General features: G+C 44.0%; 1 protein-coding gene across 1 annotated transcript; it reads right to left on the bottom strand.

The window, feature by feature from the left end:
- Positions 1–171: 171 nt before the first annotated feature.
- On the bottom strand, positions 172–10,836 carry wbp2nl (WBP2 N-terminal like). The gene is made up of 8 exons (XM_059502969.1): positions 10,627–10,836; positions 9,640–9,748; positions 6,992–7,130; positions 6,813–6,905; positions 6,253–6,405; positions 6,095–6,175; positions 4,986–5,071; positions 172–269 (listed from the first exon to the last, which is right to left on the bottom strand). The coding sequence occupies exons 1-8, from the start codon at positions 10,683–10,685 to the stop codon at positions 216–218; spliced, it is 774 nt and encodes a 257-aa protein (XP_059358952.1). The 5' UTR covers positions 10,686–10,836; the 3' UTR covers positions 172–215.
- Between the last annotated feature and the right edge of the window lie 2,771 nt (positions 10,837–13,607).

The raw sequence follows: 13,607 nt of genomic DNA, 5'->3' as shown, positions 1-13,607 counted from the left end.
GAGTTTACAGAAGAGTTCAGCATCACACACACCAGGATTAAAATCTGAGCAGGCAGATATAGACGTGTTAATTGTACTTGTCTTCTGGTAAATAGTAAAACTGCATACATGAGTGGGCTACCTCAGCTCACACTGAATCAAAAGAGTCGTCCAGCACACGAGCGAATCACACGAGCGAATCACACGAGCGAATCACGGTGTCCTCCAGGCGAGTCTCAGTTGTTCTTCTTCTCTGGATTCTCAGGAGGATAGTACGGAGGAGGCTGATCCTGAACCAACAACAAACAGCAGACACATGAGGAATGATTCAGAGCGTCGCTTCACACACACACACACACACTTCTGATCAATGAGATTCACTTCACATTAACACACACTTCTGATCAATGACTCTACGAAATCAGCTCATTTTCTCTAGAATTTATGTGATTCAGTCAGAAATACAAACGCTAGGTTTTCTTCTTCTAGATTTAGTGCTTTATGATTTCATGAGGAAATGTTATAATGAGTCATTTTTTATTTATAATCATGTATTTATACATCATGTATTTATTATTCAGATTTGACTTCAGAGACTAGCATTAATGGAATCTTTTAGGATTAATAATTACCTCCAAAACTGAATCTAATATTTAATACTTTTATTAAAAATACCTTTAGTACCTTTTTTTTACAAATATAAAATGACCAAAAAAAGCTAACTGAAATGAAAATGTGGCCAAAATTCTAATGAATAATAAAAGAAAAAGCCTGATTATAATAGCAGTGAGTAGTGTTGTTTTAGTGTCGTGTGTGTGTGTGTGTGTGTGTGTGTGTGTGTGTGTCTGTGTCTGTGGGGAGGTGTGTGTGTGTGTGGGTGTGTATGTGTGTGTGTGTGTGTGTGTAGGTGTGTGTAGGTGTGTGTGTGTGTGTGTGTAGGTGTGTGTGTGTGTGTGTGTAGGTGTGTGTGTGTGTGTGTAGGTGTGTGTGTGTGTGTAGGTGTGTGTGTGTGTCTCACCATGGGCATGTAGACGCTGTGTGTGTGTGTGTGTGTCTCACCATGGGCATGTAGACGCTGTGTGTGTATGTGTGTGTGTGTGTGTGTGTGTCTCACCATGGGCATGTAGACGCTGTGTGTGTGTGTGTGTGTGTGTGTGTGTGTCTCACCATGGGCATGTAGACGCTGTGTGTGTATGTGTGTGTGTGTGTGTGTGTGTTTGTCTCACCATGGGCATGTAGACGCTGTGTGTGTGTGTGTGTGTGTGTGTGTGTGTCTCACCATGGGCATGTAGACGCTGTGTGTGTATGTGTGTGTGTGTGTGTGTGTGTTTGTCTCACCATGGGCATGTAGACGCTGTGTGTGTGTGTGTGTGTGTGTGTGTGTGTGTGTCTCTCACCATGGGCATGTAGACGCTGTGTGTGTATGTGTGTGTGTGTGTCTCACCATGGGCATGTAGACGCTGTGTGTGTGTATGTGTGTGTGTGTGTGTGTGTGTGTGTGTGTGTCTCACCATGGGCATGTAGACGCTGTGTGTGTATGTGTGTGTGTGTGTGTGTGTCTCACCATGGGCATGTAGACGCTGTGTGTGTATGTGTGTGTGTGTGTGTGTGTGTGTGTGTGTCTCACCATGGGCATGTAGACGCTGTGTGTGTATGTGTGTGTGTGTGTGTGTGTGTGTGTGTGTGTCTCACCATGGGCATGTAGACGCTGTGTGTGTGTGTGTATGTGTGTGTGTGTGTGTGTCTCACCATGGGCATGTAGACGCTGTGTGTGTATGTGTGTGTGTGTGTGTGTGTGTGTGTGTGTGTCTCACCATGGGCATGTAGACGCTGTGTGTGTATGTGTGTGTGTGTGTCTCACCATGGGCATGTAGACGCTGTGTGTGTGTGTGTGTGTGTGTGTGTCTCACCATGGGCATGTAGACGCTGTGTGTGTATGTGTGTGTGTGTGTGTGTGTGTGTGTCTCACCATGGGCATGTAGACGCTGTGTGTGTGTGTGTGTGTGTGTCTCACCATGGGCATGTAGACGCTGTGTGTGTGTGTGTGTGTGTGTGTGTGTGTGTGTGTGTGTCTCACCATGGGCATGTAGACGCTGTGTGTGTGTGTGTGTGTGTATGTGTGTGTGTGTGTGTGTCTCACCATGGGCATGTAGACGCTGTGTGTGTGTGTGTGTGTGTCTCACCATGGGCATGTAGACGCTGTGTGTGTGTGTGTGTGTGTGTATGTGTGTGTGTGTGTGTGTGTCTCACCATGGGCATGTAGACGCTGTGTGTGTGTGTGTGTGTGTCTCACCATGGGCATGTAGACGCTGTGTGTGTGTGTGTGTGTGTGTATGTGTGTGTGTGTGTGTGTCTCACCATGGGCATGTAGACGCTGTGTGTGTGTGTGTGTGTGTGTGTGTGTGTGTGTGTCTCACCATGGGCATGTAGACGCTGTGTGTGTGTGTGTGTGTGTGTGTCTCACCATGGGCATGTAGACGCTGTGTGTGTGTGTGTGTGTGTGTGTGTCTCACCATGGGCATGTAGACGCTGTGTGTGTGTGTGTGTGTGTGTGTGTGTCTCTCACCATGGGCATGTAGACGCTGTGTGTGTATGTGTGTGTGTGTGTGTGTGTGTGTGTGTGTGTCTCACCATGGGCATGTAGACGCTGTGTGTGTATGTGTGTGTGTGTGTCTCACCATGGGCATGTAGACGCTGTGTGTGTGTGTGTGTATGTGTGTGTGTGTGTGTGTCTCACCATGGGCATGTAGACGCTGTGTGTGTGTGTGTGTGTGTGTGTCTCACCATGGGCATGTAGACGCTGTGTGTGTGTGTGTGTGTGTGTCTCACCATGGGCATGTAGACGCTGTGTGTGTGTGTGTGTGTGTGTGTGTGTGTCTCTCACCATGGGCATGTAGACGCTGTGTGTGTGTGTGTGTGTGTGTGTGTGTGTCTCTCACCATGGGCATGTAGACGCTGTGTGTGTGTGTGTGTCAGTGTGTGTGTGTGTGTGTCAGAGTGTGTGTGTGTGTGTGTCTCACCATGGGCATGTAGACGCTGTGTGTGTGTGTGTGTGTGTGTCTCACCATGGGCATGTAGACGCTGTGTGTGTGTGTGTGTGTGTGTGTGTCTCACCATGGGCATGTAGACGCTGTGTGTGTGTGTGTGTGTGTGTGTGTCTCTCACCATGGGCATGTAGACGCTGTGTGTGTGTGTGTGTCAGTGTTTGTGTGTCAGAGTGTGTGTGTGTGTGTGTCTCACCATGGGCATGTAGACGCTGTGTGTGTGTGTGTGTGTGTGTGTGTGTGTCTCTCACCATGGGCATGTAGACGCTGTGTGTGTGTGTGTGTCAGTGTGTGTGTGTGTGTGTGTCAGAGTGTGTGTGTGTGTGTGTGTGTGTGGGTGTGTCTCACCATGGGCATGTAGACGCTGTGTGTGTGTGTGTGTGTGTGTGTGTGTGTGTCTCACCATGGGCATGTAGATGCTGTGTGTGTGTGTGTGTGTGTGTGTGTGTGTGTGTGTGTGTGTCTCACCATGGGCATGTAGACGCTGTGTGTGTGTGTGTGTGTGTGTGTGTGTGTGTCTCACCATGGGCATGTAGACGCTGTGTGTGTGTGTGTGTGTGTGTGTGTGTGTCTCACCATGGGCATGTAGATGCTGTGTGTGTGTGTGTGTGTGTGTGTGTGTGTGTGTGTGTGTCTCTCACCATGGGCATGTAGACGCTGTGTGTGTGTGTGTGTGTGTGTGTGTGTGTGTCTCACCATGGGCATGTAGACGCTGTGTGTGTGTGTGTGTGTGTGTGTGTGTGTGTCTCACCATGGGCATGTAGATGCTGTGTGTGTGTGTGTGTGTCTCACCATGGGCATGTAGACGCTGTGTGTGTGTGTGTGTATGTGTGTGTGTGTGTGTGTCTCACCATGGGCATGTAGACGCTGTGTGTGTGTGTGTGTGTGTGTGTGTGTGTGTGTGTGTGTGTGTGTCTCACCATGGGCATGTAGACGCTGTGTGTGTGTGTGTGTGTGTGTGTGTGTGTGTGTCTCACCATGGGCATGTAGACGCTGTGTGTGTGTGTGTGTGTGTGTGTGTGTGTGTGTGTCTCTCACCATGGGCATGTAGACGCTGTGTGTGTGTGTGTGTCAGTGTGTGTGTGTGTGTGTCAGAGTGTGTGTGTGTGTGTGTCTCACCATGGGCATGTAGACGCTGTGTGTGTGTGTGTGTGTGTGTCTCACCATGGGCATGTAGACGCTGTGTGTGTGTGTGTGTGTGTGTGTGTGTGTGTGTGTCTCACCATGGGCATGTAGACGCTGTGTGTGTGTGTGTGTGTGTGTGTGTCTCTCACCATGGGCATGTAGACGCTGTGTGTGTGTGTGTGTCAGTGTGTGTGTGTGTCAGAGTGTGTGTGTGTGTGTGTCTCACCATGGGCATGTAGACGCTGTGTGTGTGTGTGTGTGTGTGTGTGTGTCTCTCACCATGGGCATGTAGACGCTGTGTGTGTGTGTGTGTGTCAGTGTGTGTGTGTGTGTGTGTGTCAGAGTGTGTGTGTGTGTGTGTGTGTGTGTGGGTGTGTCTCACCATGGGCATGTAGACGCTGTGTGTGTGTGTGTGTGTGTGTGTGTGTGTGTCTCACCATGGGCATGTAGATGCTGTGTGTGTGTGTGTGTGTGTGTGTGTGTCTCACCATGGGCATGTAGACGCTGTGTGTGTGTGTGTGTGTGTGTGTCTCACCATGGGCATGTAGACGCTGTGTGTGTGTGTGTGTGTGTGTGTGTGTGTCTCACCATGGGCATGTAGACGCTGTGTGTGTGTGTGTGTGTGTCTCACCATGGGCATGTAGACGCTATGTGTGTGTGTGTGTGTGTGTGTGTGTCTCTCACCATGGGCATGTAGACGCTGTGTGTGTGTGTGTGTGTGTGTGTGTGTCTCACCATGGGCATGTAGACGCTGTGTGTGTGTGTGTGTGTGTGTGTGTGTGTGTGTCTCACCATGGGCATGTAGACGCTGTGTGTGTGTGTGTGTGTGTGTCTCACCATGGGCATGTAGACGCTGTGAGGGTTGCTGGGATTGTAGAAGGCGCTGCTGGCCGCTTCTGTTGCTTTAGCGTTTCCATTAGCCACTGAGAAACACAGAGAGATCATGTGACCAGAGACTCACACGTGTGTGTGTGTGTGTGTGTGTGTGTGTGTGTGTGTGTGTGTGTGTGTGTGTGTGTGTAGGCCTGTCACGATCAAGTTTGCTGGACAATAAATTGTCCAAGAAATTAACATGATAAACGCTAATATTGTCGTTCTAAGACCAGTTTAAACTAATATAATGATAATGGCATAATTACACAGGTACACCTTTTCAAAGATCAATAAACTTATTTCTAAAGAATACTTAACACTGAAAATGGAAAACATTTTAAATATCCACAATAAATGAAAAAAACATCCAAAATACAATAAGAGCAATGGACTGTCAGCATCTGTTTAAAAAAATAAAAAAATAATAATTTGCACTTCACAAAAAGTATTAAACATCAGGCTCAGAGATAAACAGTGCCAGTTATGAGCTTCGTACACAAACAAACGAAGCCTCAACAGGCCATATGCTAAAAACTGTAGAAAGATGATTTCTCCAGCTTAAAGCTTTGTTCAAATAAAGCAGAAGTGAGAGGTTTAATGGCAGATTCAGAGCAAATACCAACATGTGGACTTTGTGTGGCTCAAAATTTATGAATTTTGTATTTAACCGTTGACCGAAAGTAAACATGTTGACCGATGAAGGGGCACATATCACGTCTTTTTGTGCTCAAGTTCGTCATTTCAATGCGGTATGTGCGCTCTTACTGGAAGAGACGCTTGTTTTCTCCAGGCGCGTCCGCACCGCATCGAGTTCAAAACATCTCAGCTGTTCAGAATGACACAAGCGCACAACCAACCAATCAGCTTCCTTCGGCGTGAAAATAGCCATCGTTTTTGAAGAATGGGGTGCACCCAAACACTGCAGTTGTTGCAGTTCTTGAGTCTCTGCAGAGAAAAACTTGAGCTCATTTGTTTATGGTGCGATTAATTGATTGACTGACTATCGCGACAGGCCTGTCTGTGTGTGTGTGTGTGTGTGTGTGTGTGTGAGTGTGTGAGTGTGTGTGTGTTACCTGGAGGAGGACACCAGTTCTGAGGAGGTCCAGGGTACGGAGGAGGAGGAGCCATGTACATGGGAGCGCTGGGATACACACCTACACACACACACACACACATCAGTTCATCCGTTCTGAAGACATGCCTGTGATTCTCCAGCTCAGTCTGACCGTACCTGCTGCAGGGGGTTGTGGGTAGGGGTTGTACCCGGCCTGTGGCATGCTGGGATATGGGTACGGCTGCATCTGTGGCATGGCTGGACTGGCGTATCCGTTCATCCCTACAGCCAATCCAAACGCTCCGTTCTGAGCCGGAGGAGCTCGAGACGCTGCACACACACAGATTCAATGACTTAGGGTCTCTTTGATTCAGTAACTCACTGATTGAGTGATGCATTTATTCAGAGACTCAGTGATTCACTGATTCCTTGATTCAGTGGCTGAGTGACTCAGTGATTCAGTGATTGAGTGACTCACTGACTCAGTGCCTGAGTGACTCATTGATTCACTGATTCATTGATTCAGTGCCTGAGTGACTCATTGACTCAGTGATTCATTGACTCATTGATTCAGTGGCTGAGTGACTCATTGACTCATTGATTCAGTGGCTGAGTGACTCATTGACTCATTGATTCAGTGGCTGAGTGACTCATTGACTCATTGATTCAGTGGCTGAGTGACTCATTGACTCATTGATTCAGTGGCTGAGTGACTCATTGACTGTTTGTTTCCTGACCGTTGGTGGCCAGTTTGAAGAGGTGCTGTCCCAGCTCAATGGCTCCTCCGCTGGGGAAAGACATCTTGAAGTTGGCCTGACCTTCCCATCCACCTGACAGAGAGAGACACACGTGAGCGTGAGCCGAACACCTGAGCGTGAGAGTGTGCAGCAAGTGCATGCTGGGTAAAGCAGTGTACCTCCCGCCTCGGCTTTGATCAACCCCTGGATGTAGTTTGCAGCAAACACGGGCTGCTCGATGCTGCAGTTCTTCATCAGGTAATACGGGAACATGAAGGAGCAGAACTTCTCATTCACCGTGCTGCTGACGAACACCATCTGAAACACACACACACCTGGTTAACCTCTGTCAAGTCAAGTCCCCTTTATTTATATAGCGCTTTAAACAAAATACATTGCGTCAAAGCAACTGAACAACATTCATTAGGAAAACAGTGTCAATAATGAAAAATGATAGTTAAAGGCAGTTCATCATTGAATTCAGTGATGTCATCTCTGTTCAGTTAAATAGTGTCTGTGCAGTCATTTAAATAAATTAAAATTTAAAAATGTCATTAAATTAAATTTATGCATTTCGCAAACGCTTTTATCCAAAGCAACTTACAGTGAATTCAGGCTATCAATTTTTAGCTATCATTTATTTGCAATCTGTGTCTGTGTGGGATCGGTTAACCCGTGTTTGGGTGAGTCTTGGATCGGTTAACCCGTGTTTGGGTGAGTCTTGGATCGGTTAACCCGTGTTTGGGTGAGTCTTGGATCGGTTAACCCGTGTTTGGGTGAGTCTTGGATCGGTTAGCCGTGTTTGGGTGAGTCTTGGATCGGTTAACCCGTGTTTGGGTGAGTCTTGGATCGGTTAACCCGTGTTTGGGTGAGTCTTGGATCGGTTACCCATGTTTGGGTGAGTCTTGGATCGGTTAACCCGTGTTTGGGTGAGTCTTGGATCGGTTAACCCGTGTTTGGGTGAGTCTTGGATCGGTTAACCCATGTTTGGGTGAGTCTTGGATCGGTTAACCCGTGTTTGGGTGAGTCTTGGATCGGTTAACCCGTGTTTGGGTGAGTCTTGGATCGGTTAACCCGTGTTTGGGTGAGTCGTGGATCGGTTAACCCGTGTTTGGGTGAGTCGTGGATCGGTTAACCCGTGTTTGGGTGAGTCGTGGATCGGTTAACCCGTGTTTGGGTGAGTCGTGGATCGGTAAACCCGTGTTTGGGTGAGTCTTGGATCGGTTAACCCGTGTTTGGGTGAGTCGTGGATCGGTTAACCCGTGTTTGGGTGAGTCGTGGATCGGTTAACCCGTGTTTGGGTGAGTCGTGGATCGGTTAACCCGTGTTTGGGTGAGTCTTGGATCGGTTAACCCCGTGTTTGGGTGAGTCTTGGATCGGTTAACCCGTGTTTGGGTGGGTCTTGGATCGGTTAACCCGTGTTTGGGTGGGTCTTGGATCGGTTAACCCGTGTTTGGGTGGGTCTTGGATCGGTTAACCCGTGTTTGGGTAAGTCTTGGATCGGTTAACCCGTGTTTGGGTGAGTCTTGGATCGGTTAACCCGTGTTTGGGTGAGTCTTGGATCGGTTAACCCATGTTTGGGTGGGTCTTGGATCGGTTAACCCATGTTTGGGTGGGTCTTGGATCGGTTAACCCGTGTTTGGGTGAGTCTTGGATCGGTTAACCCGTGTTTGGGTGAGTCTTGGATCGGTTAACCCGTGTTTGGGTGAGTCTTGGATCGGTTAACCCGTGTTTGGGTGAGTCTTGGATCGGTTAACCCGTGTTTGGGTAAGTCTTGGATCGGTTAACCCGTGTTTGGGTGGGTCTTGGATCGGTTAACCCGTGTTTGGGTGGGTCTTGGATCGGTTAACCCGTGTTTGGGTGGGTCTTGGATCGGTTAACCCGTGTTTGGGTAAGTCTTGGATCGGTTAACCCGTGTTTGGGTGAGTCTTGGATCGGTTAACCCGTGTTTGGGTAAGTCTTGGATCGGTTAACCCATGTTTGGGTGGGTCTTGGATCGGTTAACCCGTGTTATAGATAAGATATTGCGTTCTGTGATCGGCCTCAATCCTGATTGGAGAACTCCTAATAAAAACTGTGCACATTTCATTATCTAGTATAACATTTATGGAGTTTCATTCGCTTGGCTGTTTCTTTATACAAGTCCAAAAATGTGTCAAGTTCTTCATCGGGTGTCTTTTTTAATTATATGATGTTATAATTAAAGACGCTGCATTGCTGATCATAGTTTCGATTCATCTGCCCTTTATAGGGAACACGCAGTAACTATCTTACATTTCAACTTAAACCAGATATCTGAAAACCGAAAATTCATTTGAAGAAGCAAATTAGCCAGAGATCAGTTATCACGATTAGAAGATCTGGCATCTTTCAAACGGTTAACCTGTATTTGGACACATTTTGAATTAGTTAAACTGATTTTGAGTGATTCATACTTCAGTTAACCTGTATTTGGACACATTATGGGTTAGTTAAGCTGTGATTGGATAGGTTATGAATAGTACTGTCAAGTGATTAATCACATCCAAAATGAAAGTTTGTGTGTACATATTACGTGTGTACACTGTATATATCTGTTACGTATATAAATACTAACGCATGCATTAATATATTATATATGTTTATATGATGAATATATTGATACATATAAAATATAAGAATATAAACATATGCACCATAATATTAACTGTTTGTATATACAGATACATAACAAAAGTACACAGTACACGTGCATATATGTAATGTAAACAAACTTTTCTTTAGGATGCGATTGCTCTTGACAGCCCTAGGGAGTACGTTAAGCTGTGTTTGGGTGGGTTATAATTACCCTGTACTGGGTGAGGAACACAGAGCCCTTCTTGGTCCCCTTGAACAGCTCGTTTTTGGGCGTGATGTCACTGAAGGAAAGCTCGACGTTCTTGCATTCTCGTAAGATGCTGAAAGAGCAGGATGAAACAGGAAGTGAGGTCACGCTGGAAAGTCAAGCACACATCTGTTCCCAGAACAGCACCACAGAGTTTCTCAACACATGTGAACAAACATGTTACTACAGTTCCTTCAGAAATCACCCACACTGTCTGTCTGTAAGGGTGAGGATCGAAGAACCCAAAATAACATAGTTATGTTTAGATACTCTCAAACACTATTTCTTTTGACCAATATAACGGTCTACCTCATCTATTACATATGAAGAATCACAATTAATGAAGGCCTCGACTGGATACACTTTATCAGAAATCATATCATTCTAACCATCGTCATGTTTAATTACCAGTTAAAGAACCAAGCCAGGCTTTCTTTTCCAGGGCCAGAAGATGACTCTGTATCACTGTGTGTTTTTTCAGGAAAAACATGTTTAGGCTGATTAGTGTATCCTCACATGGACTATTTTAATGATGTCTTCACTATGTATCTGGGCCTTGAATGTGCCAGTTACACTGCGGTTTATGGAGGGTCAGAGAGCTCCCGGATTTCATCAGAAATATCTTAATTTGAGTTCTGAAGAGGGAACAAAGGTGTCATGGGTTCAGAACGACATGAGGACGAGCGATTAACGACAGAATTTACATAATTGGGTGAACTGTCCCTTTAAATCAGACATCTTAACGTCGAGGGTCAGAATCTGCGCAGTCAACTAAACACAGTCACTAAATCATACGACTGACATTCATTAATTAACCAAACTACACTCATCCATGACATCACAGACAACAGATGACAGTATGTGTATGTGTTCTTATATATCGTGTTATTGTTATCAGAGGCGGTGTTTGTCTCGTTGTTTGTTGTTGTTTGTTTGAGGTGTAGTTTGTACCTCTCTCCGGCCTGGATCAGGACTCCTCCGTTTGGGTGATGGTTTCGGTTCAGCGTCATGTCGATCAACACTCGATGAAAACAGACGTTAGTTTCAGCACGACGCTATTCAGTAAAGGAGTGTGTTATTAATCTGTGATCAGTGATGAACGCTTGGATAAACAGCTGCGCACTTTATTTCCGGCACCACGTGACTCCTATCTCCGCCCCCGTCACGTCACGTGACCTGCGCTGCGCTATGACGCCAGCTCGGCGTTTTTATTTATTTATTATTTTATTGAACCTACTGAACAAAATTTACATCTACAATGGCACTGATTAATGTAAATAAACAAATATAAATAAAGTCATATAACGGACAAAAGAAATACATAATATGAGAGGAAAAAAGTGTGAGAGATCCTTCTTCTTTTCTTCTTCTTTATTTATTTAAATGTCTGTCGGTATGGGTATTATCCTTTCATAGCTATAATTACATTTCTTTATTAAGAATATAGCCCTGTATATAATTCATAGAGTCATGCATGTTTATCAGATAAATGGTCAGTCAGTTGTTATTGTGGACTGTGATCTGTAATAGTTATATTAGTTATAGTAAAGCTGCACTGATTTCACATCAGCAGCTGAAGGATTTCTCTGGAACTGTTTACATTCATCTGAATAATACTGTCTTCTACTTAATATCTGACATTAAAACTGAACTTTATTTCTTCATAATTCAGTAACTTTGCATCATTGATGCTGTCATTTTCCTGTTCCTATTAAAGATGCTTTGAAACAATCTGAATTATATAAAGCTCTATAGAAGTAAATATTTCATTTGAGGAACAACAAAATAAAAAAAATAAAATAATAAAATCAATTCGATTTCATAACCATTTAACCGGAATTGAAAACCTATATAATGTCAAACACGTATATTTCAATCTGAAAATCCCACATTGTTCGTTTATACAAGTGATAATTAATGTTCGTCCTGAAATGGTTATGTTCTGTTCCTCTTGGACTTGTGTTTGTTTTCATTCATCCCTTCTGTTCCCTGATCTAGTGTCTGTCTCCCCTTGAAAGAGTCATTTTGTTCAGGTGTGTCTTGTCTTTTATCCTAATTTGTCCTCCTATTGAAGTTGTAGTCAGTCAAGTATTAGTTGTCTATTGACTGCATTCCTATGTGTGTCTCTTGGTGCCTATTCTTGGGTTTACTCTCTTGTGGATTAATTAAAGACTATTTGACTTGATGCTTTTCTTCTGTGTGTGTTTATTATTCACCATAGCATGACAGAATACCAGGCCTAAACAATAGTATGCACCGTCAAGTTTTATATAGTGCTTTTACAATGCAGATAGTGTCAAAGCAGCTGTGGCCTAATGGTTAGAGACTTGGACTAGTTACCAGAAGGTTGCTGGTTCGAGTCTCGGTGCTGGCAGGAGTTGTAGGTACTATAGGATTTAGGACTATTCTAGGGGTGCACGATTCTGGGTAAATTGAGAATCATGATTTTTTTTTTTGGTCTCATATAGAGATCACGATTCTCCTATGAATCTTTTTTATTATTATTACTATTATCATTATCTCAAGTATATCAATTAATACTTTTATTTTGCAAGGATTCTTTAAATTGTTCAAGTGTGACAGACATTTATAACAAAATATATTATATATTCATGTAAATTTGGTTCTTCTGAACTTTCTATCAAAGAAACCTGAAAAAAATCTACTCGAAACTTTACTGTTTTTGCTGTACTTTTGGATCAAATAAATGCAAATAAAAACATTCTTATGGTTCAAAAACTTTTGTCTGGTAGTGTATATATAATATATTTAAACCCCCATTTTTTAAATTAGAATGATGAAAAAGTTGTTTAAATCACTGATTCAACGACTCACTCATAAACCTACTTCCCTTGCTTCATTACTGGATGAATCAGCGTTTTTGAACAATTCTCTTGAATGAAAAATTAATTCATTGACAAATACATTTTTAAGTCAAGTCACCTTTATTTATATAGCGCTTTAAACAAAATACATTGCGTCAAAGCAACTGAACAACATTCATTAGGAAAACAGTGTCAATAATGCATAAGACACTTGTCGCCACCTAGTGGTGAAATAATGCAATCGACACAAACCTTATTTGAAGCGCGGTACTTTCAAAAGGGGATTTGCTCTAGTTTAATCGCTGCCATATAGACATCAGTGTTTATATCTGAACTATAAACTTTATCCCAGTATTTCTGTGATAATATAAATGACTAAGACAGAAGTAATACTGTGTAGTTGAAAAGAGCGTTAAGATAACTAGAAGTAGCTCTCTTTTAAAAGAACCAAAAGTGCTCTTTCTGCCCTCCTTACAGGAGACAAACTGTTCAGCACTTCATTCTGAACAATGCAAGCTGAACTTCGAGGATGTCTGGGTTGATTTCTGGCTACTGTTGGACAACACCATGTATCTTTCCAGTTAAGAGAACTTGTTTCAGGTGCCTTAACATTTGCATTGCCTCCTGCTCAAATCTTTCTCTAAACTGCATGTCAGCAACATCCAGAGCTTTGTAGACTTCAGTCCTGTACTAGTCAGAAAGCTGAACCTGTACTGATCGATCTTCATAGATGTGCGTTGTCATGGCTTATGATGTCTTATGACTATCAGATCTCTCATGCACAGTAAATCGCTCAAGGGCTTTTTTCCAATTTTTAAACCCAGATGAAATGAATGCTGAATCAGTGATGTCTCAGAGTTAAAGGCTTTGGAGCAGTAAAAGCACAATCTCAACACCAGAACTCACATGGAGCCATGGAAATTTCTGGTACTTCTGAGTTTGAAAACTCAGAGTATATTTGGGCAAGGACTGTTTAGCAATTAATTTTGGATCTGGTTGATTGGGCTTACTGAACTGAGTTCTCTGCTCCTCTCTCTACCATTTCATCTTCATCCTTATCCTCTCTGACCTCTCCCTCACTCCTGGCCACATGCTCACACACACCCT

The sequence above is a fragment of the Carassius carassius genome, chromosome 1 (genome assembly GCF_963082965.1).
Source record: "Carassius carassius chromosome 1, fCarCar2.1, whole genome shotgun sequence".
Lineage (NCBI taxonomy): Eukaryota > Metazoa > Chordata > Actinopteri > Cypriniformes > Cyprinidae > Carassius > Carassius carassius.
This window is presented reverse-complemented; position numbering and strand designations above follow the sequence as displayed.